This window comes from Festucalex cinctus, chromosome 17 (genome assembly GCF_051991245.1).
Source record: "Festucalex cinctus isolate MCC-2025b chromosome 17, RoL_Fcin_1.0, whole genome shotgun sequence".
NCBI lineage: Eukaryota > Metazoa > Chordata > Actinopteri > Syngnathiformes > Syngnathidae > Festucalex > Festucalex cinctus.
Genome location: NC_135427.1, coordinates 10,183,534 through 10,201,380, shown reverse-complemented (window position 1 = coordinate 10,201,380; position 17,847 = coordinate 10,183,534). Strand labels below are relative to the sequence as shown.

Below are 17,847 nucleotides of genomic sequence, written 5' to 3'. Positions count from 1 at the left end.
ATTATGGTCATTTACCTTTTTAACTGCTGTCCTCATCGTTTTTTTGCCCCCTTTGGTTCATGTTCTCTCTCAGAAGTGTTTTTTGCCTGGTGTTTTATAAAGAACTCATCCAAGGCAAACATCATCATAGTGAGCGATCGCCCGACTGGTGAACACTTTTTCTGGGTGATTCTTTTCAATAAATTCCGAAACTTCATAGAAACTTCAGGTACGGCGAGGCATCTTTTTCCAAAAAAGGTCCATCTCGTCGCAATTAAAAACTTACTGTGCAACGTAGCCTTTATCAATCAGCAATTGTATGAATTTTTGCACAAATGCGTTGGCTGTTAGTGAATACATTTACGTAAAACTATCTGAACACCTCATGGCCCGAGGGGCGAACGATGAGGACGCTACATAGAAACAGTACATCTATTACCGGTATCTATCTATTTTACATACATAGATACATGCGGTAGGCAATGACAGAGCAGCTGTAAGTATGTTGCGTTCAGGAAACTGCGAGTAGCAGCCCATACTGTATTTTTACCTTTCATATCCTGAAACTTCTTCCGTAACAAGAGGCAATATTTTCCTGTTGAGGAGTTTTGTAACTTGAAAATTTCGTATGAAGGGATGTTCGTAAGCAGAGGTACCTTTACATACGAGTGACCTGACTTATGAGTAACTGCTCAGCTTATTTTTGTTGTCGTCTTGAGTTTCAAGCAAAATATTAGAGTTCTGAACATTAAATGGTGGCTCCCAAATGATTGATTGCGCCAAACCACGTTAACTTTAACTTAAAAAAAAAAGCCTGCTCGCTTAATGCTAACACTTAACTCAGCCACAGTTTGACACTTATAGTTCTTCGGCCAGTATGGAGAGAGTCAGTTAAATACAAAATGATGAACAATTTGCCCCTAAAAGTTTGTTTGTGCCCTTCCCTTTCTGAAACGATAGCTACGCCCCTGCAGTCATGAGTGGAATAGCATAAAACCCCCAAGTTGTCCTGTGTCTGGGGGAGAAAAAAAAAGGAAAACTTGAAGAAATGGGAAATAGCGGTTCACATTGTTGTCGTCTGACGTGCCTCTGTTGTTGTTGTTGTTGTCTCTCCCTTCAGGTTGTGTCATATCACGCGTGTGTATGTGGGCTCTTTCATTCCTACACGTTACACACACACACACACACACACACACACACACACACACACACACATAACCTGTCTCAATGCCGTCTGAGTGTTGTGTTCGTGTTGTCGTGTGTGGCTTACTTTTGGTTCTTATGCCGTTTTTTTCCCCCCTCCGACAATGTGTTTCACAATGTGACTCCCCTCACCCCACGGGCCTCAGCCTCAGGAAAAGCACACTGCAAGTTTGCAATATTTGTGCCTTAAAAGCAAACAAGTTATTTGTGCACACAGTTGCAAAATTCAGACTAAAAATGTATTTGTTTAGAAGAAATGTTTACATAGAACGTGCAGTATAGAGACAAAAGTATTGGGACACCTGGCATTAGCTCACTACTAGTTTTCATGTTTTAATTTTTTTTTCCTCAAGAGTTTTTATTTTGAAATACATTAATATAGAGTGGACGTCTTGTACAGGAAGTAAAAAATGAAAATATGGCATTGTTACTTTGACTGAGCCTTTCTGCAAAATTCCACAACTCTTGATTTCTTGATTAAGTGTACCCAAGGACTTTTGTCCATATCATGTACGATTGATTAGTCTTTTCATGTGCATTCTGTTGTTCACAAGTGTCATTTTTCCAATGCCCAAGGTCACTGGGGTAAAGGGGAGACATGAAGGTCAAAAGGGATAGTACTTCTGCAAACGACGCCACGCTGACGACGAGCTAAACGCATTCAGTGAAAGACCTCAGCTTTGTGCTTTATGACCTCCATCAATCAGGCTCCTGCCGTCATCATCATCATCATGTAGAAGATCGAACATGGTGTCGCTGGCGCTTAATGCTTCGGAAATACTATTCCCGAGACCGTGCGACTGAGCTTTCAGTGCCAAGTGTAGCCCAAAGCTTCATAACTCTTTGCTTCCTGTGCTGCCAGGTTGAAAGAAATGCAATGAAATACAGCTTGAAGCTACACTTGGAAACTGAAAGACTTTGCACAATACAGTCCAAGAGTAGAAACACAGGCAGGTAGAATTAAAAAAACAAAAAACAAAAACAAAGTGGCTACAAGGTAAGCAGTAGGTCGCAGACAATGCTACGTTTGGATGATTCTTATGTAAAGATAAATAAATAAATGAACACAAATAAATCCCTCTTTAAAGCAAATCAGGATTTGATAAAAATAAATTTGAAAATTAGCACCAATTAGATTTTTTTTTGTCTTCATGGAGTAAAAAACAAAAGTACAGTACAGTGAACCCTGCTAGAGAACGACACGTGTATTTAAAACAACCACACATCTTTTGTCTTCTGCTAGCTTAATGCTAACACACAATGGCTAATGATTAGCATCAGTAGTACTATATATGTTTTACTGTTTTTGTCAAGTAAAATACCAGTGCTATTTTTCCTTCATAAAAAAAACACACTTTCCAAACATTCTTGTGAGTTTTTTTTTTTTTAAATAATTAAACTCTTTCATTTGTCATCAAAATCTAAATTTGTGAATGTCAAACCATGGATATGCGAGGGTTCACTGTAAATCCAATTGACAAATTGTACGAGGAGTCTTCCTGTTTTTAAAGAGGGATTTCAAGTTATTCTTGTGTGCTGCAGGTATGATTTCGTTCCTAGATAAACGCTTCAGGTGTCTTTGCCAAGTTCTTTTGGAAAGCTTTACATGTTCCTTCAATTTTGATTGTGGGCCAACTGGCTTCCTCTGCTCTCAATGCAATACAGTATATGCATGGCTAACTTTTATACAGTGGGCTACTGGAGACCTTCCACAACAAGGACCTCCATCTTGTTAATTCTCTCTCTGTGTAGCTTATTTCGTTTTTTTCCTATTTGATTCTTTTCTTGTGCACAAGTTGTGTGTAACTTTATTTTCTTGTTTTTGTGTGTTATTTTTACTGTGTTTCTTGTCTGGTGTTTTGTTTGTAGTTTTTATTTTGTTTCTTGTAGATTTTTACAGGTCTAAGGTACATTTATTTTGATTTTCGGTGTCAATTACTGTCTGGTTGAACTCTTGAGTTTTGTGCAGCCACTTTTTGTGACCTATTTGAGTTTTCACACCACTTTGCAAAATGAATATACAAAATATGGCAGATTATTTTTTTTTCTTTCAGTAATCCTATATATGACGCTATTAAATAACTCCACTTTGATATGTTTGATATTACAGTCTATTTTTACCAGTTAGCCAGCCAATACGCTATATCTCATTGAACACTAATAGATTTTTACATTGTTTTCTTTAAGACACATGTTGTTATTGGTCTCTGTAGCATCTAGTCACGGTAAATTATTAATCATGGCCACTTATGATAGTGGTTCATGTTAACAGTCAACAACTAAATGCAGTATTTTTTTTTCCTAGTGTAAATGATACAGATTTTAAAGTGATGACACTTGTCTCCATTGTCATATCACCTCATCATGATAAACTGCAAATATTACTTTTTTCTGAGCCAGATTTAGCTGATTTCAACAATAATTATATACTGTATAATTCTATCTTCAATCTCTGTGTGACCCAACACAACAATTCTGTGACAGTAATGTTCCGTTTTAATTGACACGTGTAAAAAAGTAAACAACATACTGTAGCTTATATGCTATTCTACTACATTATACCTATCATTTAAACATATTAGTCCATGTACCGTACTACAAAATGTATTTTTTAATCAAGCACTTTCCAATGCAAGTCATCCAGCTATTGTAACCCTATATGATGAACTTTCAATATGACCTCTAGGGCAGCGTCAACAACGGAAACATGCTTTGTCAGCAGTGTATTGAATTGCAGTTGAGGCGTGCCTAATAAACTGGTCACATTTCCTGCTCTGGATTGTGCCCTGTGACTGTGATTGTGGGCACGGGCAGATCAATTGCTTTAATTATTGGGAACAGGAGTTGAATCCCTCAAAAAAAAAAAAATCATACACAGAGTACCCATTGTAATAGAAATGCAGTCAAGTAAATGAACGTGCTGCTGTTTTAGGAAATGTGTATCATTTCTTTTAGAACTACTGGATTATTATTATTATTTGCTTATGCGTCTGGTCAGATTATTTGCAGTGTTTTCCTCTCTTTTGTTCCTCTTTGTGCTCCCTCCTCCATCATCTTCACCTTCCGTGATTAACGCTCATTCTTCCATCCCATCTCCAGGCCGCCACTGCAGTGCAAGTGTATCTTAAAGTCTGACTGTAGGTAGGTACATGCACTTCCCCTCCTTAGTGTCAAGTGCAGTGTGACTGTGAGTTGAGCTGTCATGTCGTTAATGAGACACATGCGACTATTTCCCCTGATAAAGGAGCCCAAAGTACCAAAGTGTTGACGTTTCTGAGTAAATACACTCGTTACCATGGCGATGGGTTAACTGTGACGGACTGCAGTGGCTGAGTAACATGATGAGCTCTTTTTGTTGTCTTCTTTTATGGTCACTAATCAATACTGTTATACATACATAAAAAACGTTGAAGGACCAGCTTTGAGTCCTGATTTACACTGGGAAATTACAACAATTCAACATTGAAAATATTTATGTATGTATATGTAAAAACACTCACAACCTCATTCTTCATCTATTTCATGTTCCACATATGACTCCTCATTGATTCACACTTGACAAGTGTTTCAAATTCAACATCATAATTGGAACTCATACAGAATGATGCAGCTCCTCAGATTAAACCTGAGCCAAATTACCAGAATATTTGAGATTAGTTTTAAACTTTTGAACCTACTGCACACCTTCCAAAAAAAAAGAGCATCAAATAGAACACTGATGGAGCCTTTTGTCACTATTTGCGGTTCCAAAAATCTTCTTGCAACAGCTTTTATTTATTTCAAAAAAAGTTCAGGCCTAGAAAATGCATCATCAATATTTTACGCAGTCACCATTTGGCTAATGTGTTTGAGCGAGTCAGAGTTAAAAAAGAAAAGAAAGGGCTTTTATTTTTGGTCGGGTCAAGCAAAGCGTCATTAAAGGGCTAGCGCTGCACTAGTGGTTGTTTTTGTCTTGTAGTGCGGAAAAAATTGGCTGATTTATTTTTTGGGGGGAAACTTTTTGTAGATGACTTTTGTGGCTCCCCCCCTTTAAATTAGAACTAAAGACACTTAGCAGCAAGCATTTACAAATAAGACTAAACTCCAGTTACTGAGGCTCATTTCTTAGCGCAGACCAGTTTGGCTACGAATGACGTTTTTCACTTTACGAGTAAAAAATAATCCATGTTACAGATTATCTCCAGAATATTATGCGTTTTAAATGTTGTGAGAAGTATTTTTGTTTTGTTTTGTTTAATGTTGACCATGTGAAGTTTGCAATATCGAAAAGTTGAATGAGTGCTATGGTTAGATTTAGTGGTATTTTGTAATATGAGGCTATACGGACATGGGTATTATGGGATTTAAATGCTTCAATTAAAAAATTTATTTTACTCTAATGCTGGAAATCAAATGGTTCATAAAGATTAAATGCAAATGTATTGTACTGTACTTAAAAGTATGCATATTTTGATTCTAAAATGTTTGATTGTGTTGCATATTTTAAATGTCAATTTTATTTGTATTTCATTCATTGATTCTTTCTCGTACCACAAGAGAAAGCCTGTGTACCAGTACACTAGTAGCACTCTTATCAAAATTTAGTTTAAGCTACTGCTAACGGCAAAAGGTTGGCTCTGTATGTGTAATGTCCTAATTTTTTTAAATTAATAGACAATGAGTCACACTGTTCCAAAGATTGGCAGCATGGTTCCGCCTATGTTCCAAAAACATATTGTAGTTCATGTTTTATATATAAATTAAAGTAAGTAAATACCTCAGCACTGGGACGGCACGGCTCACTGGTAGGATGGTTGTCTCCCAACCCAGCGGTTGTGGGTTCGATCCCTGCTTCCCTTGTGCCCATGTTGAAGTGTCTTTGAGTAAGATACTGAACTCCCAGCTGCTTCTGATGCTGTGTCATCACTGGCCTCTATCTAAGGAAATATTAGAAATGCAATTGGTGAACAAAGTACGGATAGAAAGTACACTCGTATATCAATATTTTAGGATTTGTATGGATAACGGTGAATAAAAAATAGAAATTGGGAAAAATATCCTTGTTCTTATGGCCATGGTCGCGTTTACCTCAAAACTTCATGTGGTCAATTTTCTATTGTGTCGGCCCGGTGTTGCCTAAAGCATCTGTACATTATAATACACGCAATGCAATGATGGGTGCTTTATTCAATGGGCCTTTTAAAGCTATTAGATCAAACTCGTATGCTTTTCTGTTTTGGAAAAAAAAAGAAAAAAAAAAGACGTATCATAACTCGCATTTTCTTGTTTTGTCTTGTCTGTCTTGTCTATGTCTGTCTGTCCTTTCGTATGTCTTTATGATTTCATGACATGTTGAATTTACTGTCGTCCTTTCGCTAACATGCTGCTTTTCATTTTCTTTTCATGTTGAAATCTTGTGTGAAAATCACTGACTCTGGGAATTATTGTTGAACACGCTCAATTACAACATCTTTTTTTTTTTTTTTTTTTTTTTTTGTCAAAACACACGCACACAAATCCGTTGTAAACCCATGTCGTCAAATGTAGCCACAACAAGCTACGAGAAATCTCGCAGGCTTGCGAACGTAACGGGGTTGTCTGGCTCGTCTCTGCGGCTCGCTCCCATCACGAGCCCGCCTTTCGAAACCTACGAGGCACCGGGCCCCTTGCGCCGTTGCCGTTCCCCCATCCCCTCCATTTTGTAGCGGGGAGGCTGCACAAGATCGGATGCTAAAAGATGTCCGTGTTGGCATAAAAAGTCTCCGATCAAAACTGATAGCAATAAGATCACGTGAGAAATGAATGTAGACGAAATGACCTCTTGTCTGGTGATTCTACTGGTTTATGATGCATGCGTCGGGTTAGCAAATAGGTTAAAAAAAAAAAAAAAAAGGTTAAGGAAAAGTTATTTATTATTAGACTAAATGTAAACAATTTGTTTGGAAAATGGAATTGTATCACAATCACAACTTCAAAAAAAAATATTTACTGTTCACTGTGTTATAGGGATGTAACGATATCCAAACATCGCAATACGATATTATCACGATATGAAGGTCACGATACTCATACTAAAAAGAATCACAATATTGTGCTTTTGTACATAACAGCAATGCAGATAAAGAAGGTTCCCCTTCATCTGACATAGATTTTAAACATAGAAGGCCAAAACATCCCTAATGAAAATTAAATTGCACTAATAAACTAGCCACTAGAGGGTGCTAGAACTGCACAAATGGAAATCAACCTGACTTTTTTAACAGATGTGTTCCTTTTAAATATTGTGAACATGACGACGACGATATTGTGGCGGGTTTAATATCACGATATTGCCCTTATCGTGACATCCCTACTCTGTTATGGACTTAATAGATTATAGCATATGACAAACACATAAGCAGAACCATAATGCAAGCGTTAGACCAGTGTTTCCTAAATTTTTGTTGTTGTAGAAAAATATCATGGCACACCAAAAAGTAGATACACACATTGATTATGTGCTTTCTGTATCAAAAGTCGACACACCCCTGTTCAGATGCAAGGGTTGTGTGATAACATTCAAAAAGAATGAGAAACTGCTTTGATTGACAGCAAGCGCCCCCCCTGAAGATCCACTAGGCTTCATTTGTCCACGAAATTAGCAATACCGGTCGAACTCGCCTCCGACGCACACCGTTCACGAAAATAGGGCCGCTAAACAAGTCAGCCGCGCAAATGAAATATGACATTAATCTCTAAAATCTCTCAGAAAGTGCAATAAATGTTTATTAGTAATAGAAGATATTTTATACTAAATATATGAATGCATTCAGGTTTATTTACCGTCAATTCATTGACTCATTTACATATGCAAGAAACGTGTAATATTCTTTTATGATGGAGAATGTGTGTACATAAAGTACATTTGTAAATATGCCTTTTTTCAATATTAAAAAAACAAAAAAACAAAAAAAACGCACAGACTTACAAAACAGTGTTAAGAGGACAAAAAAAATGAGCCAATTGTCTCTTGGTCTTTTCCATGTTGTGGGCACATTTAAATACTTTTATTTACGTCAAGCATATAGTTATTATCTTCAGGTCTTAGACAATCCTTCCGTTTTTGTTAAGAATGACATTCAATTTTTTCTTTCATCCTAAAAAAAAAAAGGAAAAAAAAGACAAATCAATGTGCTTCCAAAATAAACGTTGAACTTTGCCATTTAGAATGTTTAGCATTAATGCATACCTGAGTTGTTTGATCACTGAGGATTCTGAATATGTACAGGTTTTTAGTTTTGTCGACAATCGTTGGAAAAAAACAAACTCAATGCTGCTTTCTGCAGTTCAAGCATGTTCCGCTACGTGATGTACAGCACACTAAAAGGAAGGAAAATCTGGACGGGAAAAAGCTCCCAAATTTGATTAAAGTTACAGAAAAAAGAACAATGTACTCTACTAATGGGCACTATGGGTCCATGCTTCAATGCCCTTGTTAGTGCAGTACATAATACTCGCTTGCTTTCAGTGGATAAAAGCCTCTGTAAACATTCTAGAACACAAACACTCCCCTTTTTCACAATTTGGATGTGACATGTTTTTTTTTTCATTTTATTTTTTTTAATATTTATGTTGCAGTCAAATGAAATATCCCTGTGTCTTTTATACTGTACTTGTTTTTGTTTAGCAGGAACTTTGTTTTTACACAGATCTTATATTTGCTGACATGAAATGTGTTGGGAAAGTGGTGAAATGTGGCTATAATGCAAAGTTTGAAGAAACAAAACAGACAGATGTTGTACAGTAAAGTGCCTCTATGAGGCCCCTCGAGGCTCTAATGTCATTTTAGGAGTTCACACTAATTAGCTAGATTTAACTAGCTGCAGTATATGTGTTGTACTTTCAAAGTGATGCTCCACACACTGGTAGGTAGTATTCATCATGATCATATCTGTATCTACACATGTGAATACATTAAAGACAATGACAATGCTTCCGTTTTTGTTATTGATGTACACGTTGTATGTGTTGGAAATTTTGGATTGAAACATTTTCTCAGTGCATGCTTTTTTATTTTACTCTTACCACTCATGTTTCTTCACTAGCTAAAATACCTGTTGTTTGCTTAATAATTAATAATGTCGATAATACTGTACAGTGCTTCACAAATGTATTAGACACTATAAAAAGAGATCATCCAGCATCATGAAGTGCTTTAATGCAGACACTTTCAATTTCAGTCAAGTTGCTTTTGCAATGCTGTTAATTTACGGCAGCTGTAGCATAAACTTGACATTCGGTGATGGTCTAATAGATTTGTTAAGCACTCTAAATCTTTAACATGTTGTCATGACCAAATTAAGATGTTGTGTTTGGAGAAAAAGTCATAATTTAGAATATATAGATTTTTTCTTTCATCAAATTTTGCATTGAAAATGCCATTTAGATTACCTGCTCCCACTGTGGATGAAGCGAGACAAGATAAAATGTGAATACGGGTCAAAATTGTTTTTGCAGACTGGTCTCAAATTTTTCTTCAAACACAATTTTATAATCGCTATTAACTCTTTTCCTGCCAAAAACGGCAAGTGACGCTATGGACACGCCCACCGAGTACCGTTAATAACGTTAAATCACGTCAACTATATTTTGTTTTTTGTTTTTTTGGTCGCCAATGGGCAGTGCAACGTCTTGGACAGCACCGCTTTGTGAAGGGGCGAAAAATGAAAAAAGACCCACAAACTATGGCCAGCAGATGGCAGCATTGTATCTCTTTTCAATGGGCACCTGTGTATGAAATTACATGAAAACATGGCGGATCTTAGGAAATAGAACGTTTTCAAGGATGAAGTGAATAAAGCGTTTGTTACATTAAATCTAATTCACAGAGTCTCACAAAAACAAAAACAAATATTAGCGCCAAAGTCACTGTTTTGCAGAAAATGTCTTTTGACAAAAAGCTTGTTTTTTTTTCATTTTTGCTTGGTGTCACTCAAATGATCTATTTTCAAATGGTGATTACTAAAGAACGGAATAAGATAGAATCATATTTTCTAATGAAAGAAGGAAATCCAATCTTTCATATGGTATCCACCATGTTTATGTAGTCACAGCACACAATATTTTATTTTGCCTTGAAAGATAAGTCAAAATGTTCGTTTTTGTTTTTTTTTCTTTTTTGGATAACGTTTTGGCAGTAAAAGAGTTAATAGGACACACATACAGTATATTATTTCCAAAATGGGTGTCTGTAAACACTTCATTTGGCAATGTTGATTACGAGAGTTGTAATACAGTACTGAAGTTTCTATCCTTACCTACTTAAGTATTGTATTTAATTTCACACTTAATGTGGGTCATAAATAGTTCAGACCAACTTGATTCAATTGATGAGTACAAAGAAATATACTTGTGGTCAACCAACAAGTTCAAATGTATTTTCCAAGCAGGTTTCTTTGAAGACAACAGTGGCAGAAGACGAGGAAGTCAAAGAGAAGAATAACAACATTGTATACATTATGTTTATCAGAAAATAATGAATAGTGACTTGATCAATTGTATGTTTCGTACAAATGTTTCACAAATATCTAATCTCCGTGCAAACAAAACATGCCTGCTAGTACGTACAGGACTTGTACGCTGTAAAATGCATGTTCTTGTGTAATTATTAGCTTCAGCAGGGCCGTAAAGAATCCTGCAATTTGTGACATTTAATCTCACTGAAAATGTTGTATTGATTCTTTTAATGTGACCATGACAAACATCACATGTATTTAATTTGTGTGTGTCCATTTATCAGGAAAACATGTTTCATATCGCCCAAATGTTAATATATGCACTTGTACACCCACCCCCCACCAACACACACGTTCCAGGAAAGTTTTGTATGTTAACATAATAATGGCATCATTTATTGGTGGTAGCTGAATGGAGAGCATTGTGTTACTTCAAATGTGTTGTCACTGTTTGTTTGTTTGTGTGTTGTTGTCCAAGTTACCGAGTTTACACTTTGCTGGATTCCCTTTCCTAGTTTTCAAATTGTTGCATTTTATTCTGACAGTTAAACGGCAGTATACACAGGTAATGCTAATTACTTCCCTACTTGATTGACATGAAAAAAAAAAAGTTAAATGTGAACATTGCAATTGGCAAAAAATAACCAGTTGTTGGTTTATATTAGTTGAACACTCGTATAAACCAACCTAACAACTTGTAATTTGAATTTTTCACATTTCTGCTCTTATAATGATTGATTGATTGTTATCTGAGTGTGCTTATTCATGATTCTCTGTTCTTGTCTTCACAGTGTTAAGTTTCTAGCGTTGGCCTTCTCTCTGTAACGAGGAGTCATTAAGCGGTTAACACATATTTGCGGCGGGAGCCACATAGGCGGCGAGTGTGACGTGACGTGACGTGACGTGGATGGACGTTTTAAAGGAGATCTTTGCGGTGACGAGAGAAAAAGAACGAGAGGCCTCACGTTTAAATCATGAATTCGGAAAATTCACACGGTCTGCTCCTGCTCACGTCGTTACCAAAGTAGCCTCTCGGAACTCCGACGACCACATTTTTTGACATCTGTCTGACAGACTTTTTTTTTTTCTTTTCCCCCACTTCTTTTTTCCCACCCATTTTTGGGGCCAATTGACTGAGCATTGCACTGACACTTTGGGAGGAAAAAAAAAAAGGACTCCTGATGACACATTCCAGATGACATCACTTCGTAAACATCACCTGTTTCCGTATCATCAAGTTTCGGGAACAAAAAAAACAAAAAACAAAACTTGTCTTCACAAGGGACTGAATGAACAATGTAGCATCTCTGCTAACACTGTAGCATCCGTTGGCTGGGAACCGACTTGACCTGACAGAAGAGTGATGCAGTTTAGAGGTCACGGTCCTCCTGATATCCTTTCCAAGTGAAGAAGTAAAACACCCCGACAGTACATGAGAGACATCGGTCTTAACCTTCATGGAGAATTGAATGACCCGCATCAAGCTCAAGTTTAGCACTTGCCTCTGAAACTTTGTCTTCCATTCACGTCGATAAAACGCAATCACCTAAAAGCGACTGCGACTAAATGAAGCCCTTGTAGCATCCGCATTCAACGTGGTTTGACCTTCAGTCCGCCAAGACTTTTTCTCTCATGTACTGCAAAAAAAGCGAGGGGGGTCAGGGAAGGGAGGATCCTGCTGAATGACCTTCTGTGATGTCATCTAGATGAGCAGAAATGAGTCCACTTGGGGTTGAACTGCCACTTACATCCGCTCGCCTTTTTAAGTGAAGCACATTGAAGCAAAATTAGAACTGTTCTAGCTGGAGCGGAAAATAGACTCAAGGAGACGGGAGCTGGAGACGACTTGTCAGTCTTTGGTCCAATCACAAGTCTGCTTAAATTATAATGAAAAGGAGAATGGGCAGCACACTTCCCCGCCCCCCCCTCCTCCACTCCCTCTCCCACAAGGACACTTTTTACGCCCATTAGCAGGAAAGGATGAATTTGAAAGGGACCAATCAGATTACTTAAACCCCCAACACACACAAAGGCCTACACTGCCAACAAGGCACAAGAACCCCCAGATGAATACTGCCCAAAATTTCTCTGTGGTACCTCTTGCTGCCAGCGGGCTGCTTCACTGGCGAGTCGATGTCACAATGAGGAGGGCCCGGCAGGCGGAGCCATCAAGAAGCAGAAGCGGACCAAGTAGAGAGCAAGTGTACAAAAAAAGAACAAATCTATATTTTGATAAAACAAATCTAGGTATGGTAGAGGAAGCTGTTCCAGGATGGAATGAGATGAAAAATATCAGATGCAAAATGTGAAAATTTGCCATGAAAAAACAACGAATCGCGGGGGGAAAAAATGGCAAGGGTGGCTGACTTAAGTTGGCCACATGCACTGAGTGGAGAGACAGAGCAAAGACATATTCATGCATCAAGGGGAACGGATGGACCCCCAAGTTCACCAAATGAGGGACGGCGGAGGGGGGGAAAAAAGATGATGCATTTTTGTAACTTTGTTTACCAGCATGACTACTTTGCATGACTGTCTTTTCTGCAAACCCTTAGTTGAAGACAAGGGTGCTAGAGATACAAAAACATATATATAAAATGAATTTAAAAAATGTTATATGCAATTCATGTTTAAAAAAAAAAAAAGATTCTAATGAAAGAGAAGATATATTTTGTTTTGAAAAGTTAAAAAAAAATGTGAATATTGAAATGTATGTTTGCAACGTACACCCTGAACTGTTTTGTTCGATGAAATCTCTGCTTCTACTGCCCTACTTTCCTCATTCCAGGGTTTTGCATCCATACTTTGACATGTTATATTTTCCTAACATCTCATTTAACATCATCATGATCATCATCCGAGACTTTGCCGACCGCTAGCTTGCGTGCAAAGTCGAATCGTTTGCACAATGACCGTAGCAGTAGCAGCAGCAGCAGCAGCAACAACAACTCAAAACAAAACAAAAAAAAAGCTCTCTGCACTTTGACTGCTAGAGTAACATTCATTTTTTGCGTTATCATTTTTTCTTTGGCAATAATACGAGAAGTTGAGACATGACTGTAGCATGGGTAAATGGACAGAGTAGCTTTCGAGATTTCATTCCTTTGGGCTCTCTTGGTCGGCTCGGTTCTGTTCAACTTAGCGGAACGATAAAGATGGATGTGTATGTAGTGGTAACCTTCAAGGCCAAAACAAATCCGGGACGCTGGTCGACCTCCAAATTGTTTGCATTGTAAAACTATTTTGGTATAGATAATTAGTGGAAAAATGTCATTTTCTTTATTAGAGGGTCAATCTCGGTATATTGTTGCCATCACAACACTGTAAAAAAAAAAATAAGAGTAATATTTACTTGAAAAAAAAAACGAGTAAAGTTTTTCACTCAGAAATTCTAAGTAATTTTAAAGATTTGGAGTACATTTTACCAGTTTTCTTTTTCTTTCTTTTTTTTTTTAAACAAACTCATGACCTTCAGCTTGGGAGACAGCCACTCTACCACCTGAGCCTTGCCACTCTTGCTGTTTTCCATTGTATTACGTTGCCGGTGTGTCCAAAATGAGACCAAAAAAATGGGTCTTGGTATAGAACAAGGATTCCACCTAACACCATCAATATACTAACACCCAGCAGGAGCGGCATGGCTCAGGTGGTAGAGTGGGTGTCTCCCAACCTGAAGGTTGTGGATTTGTTCCCTTGAGTATGTTTTTTTAAACTGGTAAAATGTGCTCAAAAATCTTTTTGTAAAATTTACTTAGAATTTCTGAGTGAATATTACCTTTTTTTTTTTTTTTTTAAACAGTAAACTGAACAATGTTCCCCCATTATGTCAATGTTTACCTACCTTGCTCTCGCTTTCACGCGGAAAACGTATTACCGTACGTCTGTTGATGAAATTATCACTACAGTATATTGAAATCATATGTTCAAATGTTGACTGAAATCCAGTACAAAGTCAATATGTATTTAAAAACAATTAAAGCAGTCTCCTAGTTCTGACTGACATTACTAATGGCACACATTCTCGGATTGAATACTTACGGTGTTGCCCTTCATTCTGTGTTGGCCCCCAAGAATGGTGCATCTTTGAAGTTTTCTGGTAGTCAGCCTAAAATCGACAGAGAAAGATCCTGATCATTCAGGAGGCCACACAGTGGATATAAAAAGTCAGTTTTTATACTACCCTGTTTAATGAAATGCCACATTTTTGTTTTTTTTTGCGATTTCAAATTTTTTTTGCCCAGAATAAGTTATTTCAAAGCTTTTTCCAACATTAATGTGACCTTTAACTGTACAACTGAAAATTTTAGAAACGTGCCGTAAAAATGAAATAGTGTGGTTGCATAAGTGTGCACACCCTTCCAAATTAACCAAATACATTCAAACTTATGCAGTGCCACTATTTAACCTCTGATTAACCCCAAATAAAGTTCACCTGTTCTTGTATATCAGTCCTTTTGATACTTTACATCTTGCGTGTCTTCACACAATGTTTTGGTGTCATAATATTTTGGCCTTTGAGGTTCCACTGCGTATACACCAGTTTAATCATAAGGCGAGATTTCAGGTTTGCATGGAACCAACTGTCATTCCAACGTTTGGTTTTAAGGACTCAGGTTGTGTTGATGGCGTGTGTGGACGTGCAGTAGGTGTTAAGCTCTTTTATTTCTGACATGATAAATTTTAGTAATGATGTGAACACCCCACAGTGATGTGTAGAGAAAAAAAAACGCATGCTCAAAGCGGGAGAGGAAGGGGACAGTTTTGACGTAGCCTCTTTGCCGCCGCTGTTAGTCATGAATCCTAAAAAAATAAATAAAAAAAACAATGACCACTGTGCTGTGTCGTAGAGCAGAAACGTCTTCCTCCCAGAGGCAAATGGCAACACACTCACAGTGTGTCAAGGTAGCTAGTCTTATTTTGTATCGTTTTCGTTTTTGTTTTTTTTGTTTTTGTTTTTTTGTTTTTAGCGGTCTTGCATCATCCATACATCCCAACCGACTTGTTAAACGCAGCACAGTCAAAAGAGACCCAGAGCTTCCAAAAAATGATGTCAGTCAAGTGGTGTTTAGGTGAAGATAGGAGATCCCAGTGTCCACCAAGATGAGATGGATTGAAATCCTTGTTTTCTGAGTGACTTCCATGTCAGCCCTGCGGGTTCAGGGCTCATGCAGTTTGAGTAGCTGAATGCTGCTTCTTTGCATTCCTGTAATGTTGCCAAGTAGGAAGGTTGGCCAGTGTGCGGCGCTCACAAGTGTCCATGTAGACCTCGACGAGTCTACGCTGGCGTTACAGGGTCTGATTGCAACAAAGAGCGTACATAAGGTGTCCTGAAAAGCACTATATAAATGTCATTTGTTCTTTTTTTGTTTGTTGTTTTTTTACAGTTTCCATCTCAAAAGACAGTTATAGCTACGGAGGTCAAAGACTGTGTCAGAGGTCAAAATGGTGCATGCAGAAACTCGTCACCCAGGTGTGTTTATGTTTAAGGCCAAGAATTGTTTCTTTCTTACTTAACCATCACATTTGTCCATAACATGTCGTCACGCTCTAACAATGCCAGGTCCCAGGAAAAAAAAAAAAAAAAAAAGATGTCTTTCTATTTCTAATACATAAAGTTCATAACTACAGTACCTATTTGTTTTTCTAAATTAAAACAGAACGTCATGGGCTATTTTTCTTTCATGTATGGTTTACAATGTTAATTTCAGAATATGGTAAAAACACACAATTCATGTTTTTGTTATGTGCCTGTTTGGATTGAACTGTTTCTGATTTGTTCACTTGAAGACACTGTATGCAATCTGCACCAGGAATGCCACTGATTGACACTTACTGTAATGCTCTTTAGGGCCGCAGATATTTGTGACTGTGTGTCTTGGCTTCATGGTTTCTAAAAATGATTTCTTTTACATTATAAAGCATCCAGAGAAATCCAATCACAGATTTTTCTATCAGACATGGCACATGGGATATTGCAGACCAGCATCATGCATCCACATAAGATTTCCAAAGTTAAAAGATGTTGTATGTTCATTGTTTAGTAGTTGAAACTGGACTGAGAGTCACCGATCTGCAGGGGGAGGAATAGGAAGACAAGGTGGTCACTGGGGTATCTGGATTTTATTTTTGAAATGTCCTAACACATCGAGATCTGTATAAAGTATATTTCAATGGAATGTTCATGATCTATCTTTTTATATTTTGAAGAGAGAGAGAGAGAGAAAATAGAAACATATCAATAAAAGTGTCATAATTTAACATATTTCTACTACTGAGACTTAAAAATGTATGAATGTCAATACGAACTAATGTGAAACCAATCTCCATAGCAGCTTGAATGAATTAACTGGTGATAAGTCATGAGATGCTTTTCTTTTTTTTTTTTCCAGAGACGTTGAAAATTGCTTCGAATCATTGAGATGAACTTAAATAAATGGGGAAAATTTGATGACCTTTGTGCTACTTTGTTTGTGACCTGCTGGAAAAGCCTTGTTCAAAAATATATCACTAGAATGCTGACCTTCTTAAACGAAAGAACATTATATGCTTCATCTCCCTCACTACTAAAATATATTTCCGTCATATTAGCCATCGTTATGGAATGTTTCAGGCGTTTTTTTGTGGAAAATGTTGCTTCACTGGTGCAGTGAAAAAGGCATGAATTACTAATCATTTAGTGCTTAAACTTGCTCCTAAATTCTCGTGAGAGCACATTCTGCGGCACGTGTGAGAGTGCTGACAGCAAGCGTTCCAGTCGGGTACACGATCCCACCGCACGGTGATGGATGTAATCCGACTTGAAGTGAGAACACAATGAGAAGTCCTTGAAGAAAGTGAAAGATGACACATTCAATTGGAAGTCAAAGGATATGGCGTGATGCGGTCGGATGACAGTATTTCCAAGAAGCTTCTACTGTATAGCGGCCGCCTGTTTTAGCCAGAGACGCATTTGAGCCTTTTAGCGCCTGAAGACGTCACATGACGCTGATCTGTGATTTTACTGTAACTTGCCTAACGATATCTGAGAATGATGAAGTAAAGCAAGTGATATCGTGGGCAGCGGAGGCCAGCTAACATCCCAATGTGACATTTTGAAATTGATATGGAAAAGGTATTTATATATTGACTGTAGGGCTAAAAATACACACTTGATATGCAAGCACACTTCTTTTCAAATGTTAGGTTTTTGGGG

At 37.6% G+C, this 17,847-nt stretch overlaps 1 protein-coding gene across 3 annotated transcripts in view; it reads left to right on the top strand.

Moving 5' to 3' along the window:
• LOC144005216 (voltage-gated potassium channel KCNC1-like) overlaps window positions 1–17,103 on the top strand; it is a 53,990-nt gene extending 36,887 nt beyond the window's left edge. For all 3 annotated transcript variants that reach the window (XM_077503230.1, XM_077503231.1, XM_077503233.1), the window contains exons 5-6: window positions 1,100–1,120; window positions 6,709–17,103. In XM_077503230.1, coding sequence (XP_077359356.1) covers window positions 1,100–1,120; window positions 6,709–6,866 — 179 coding nt within the window. In that variant the 3' untranslated portion in view covers window positions 6,867–17,103. The remainder of the gene's footprint in view (window positions 1–1,099; window positions 1,121–6,708) is intronic.
• Window positions 17,104–17,847: the final 744 nt, after the last annotated feature.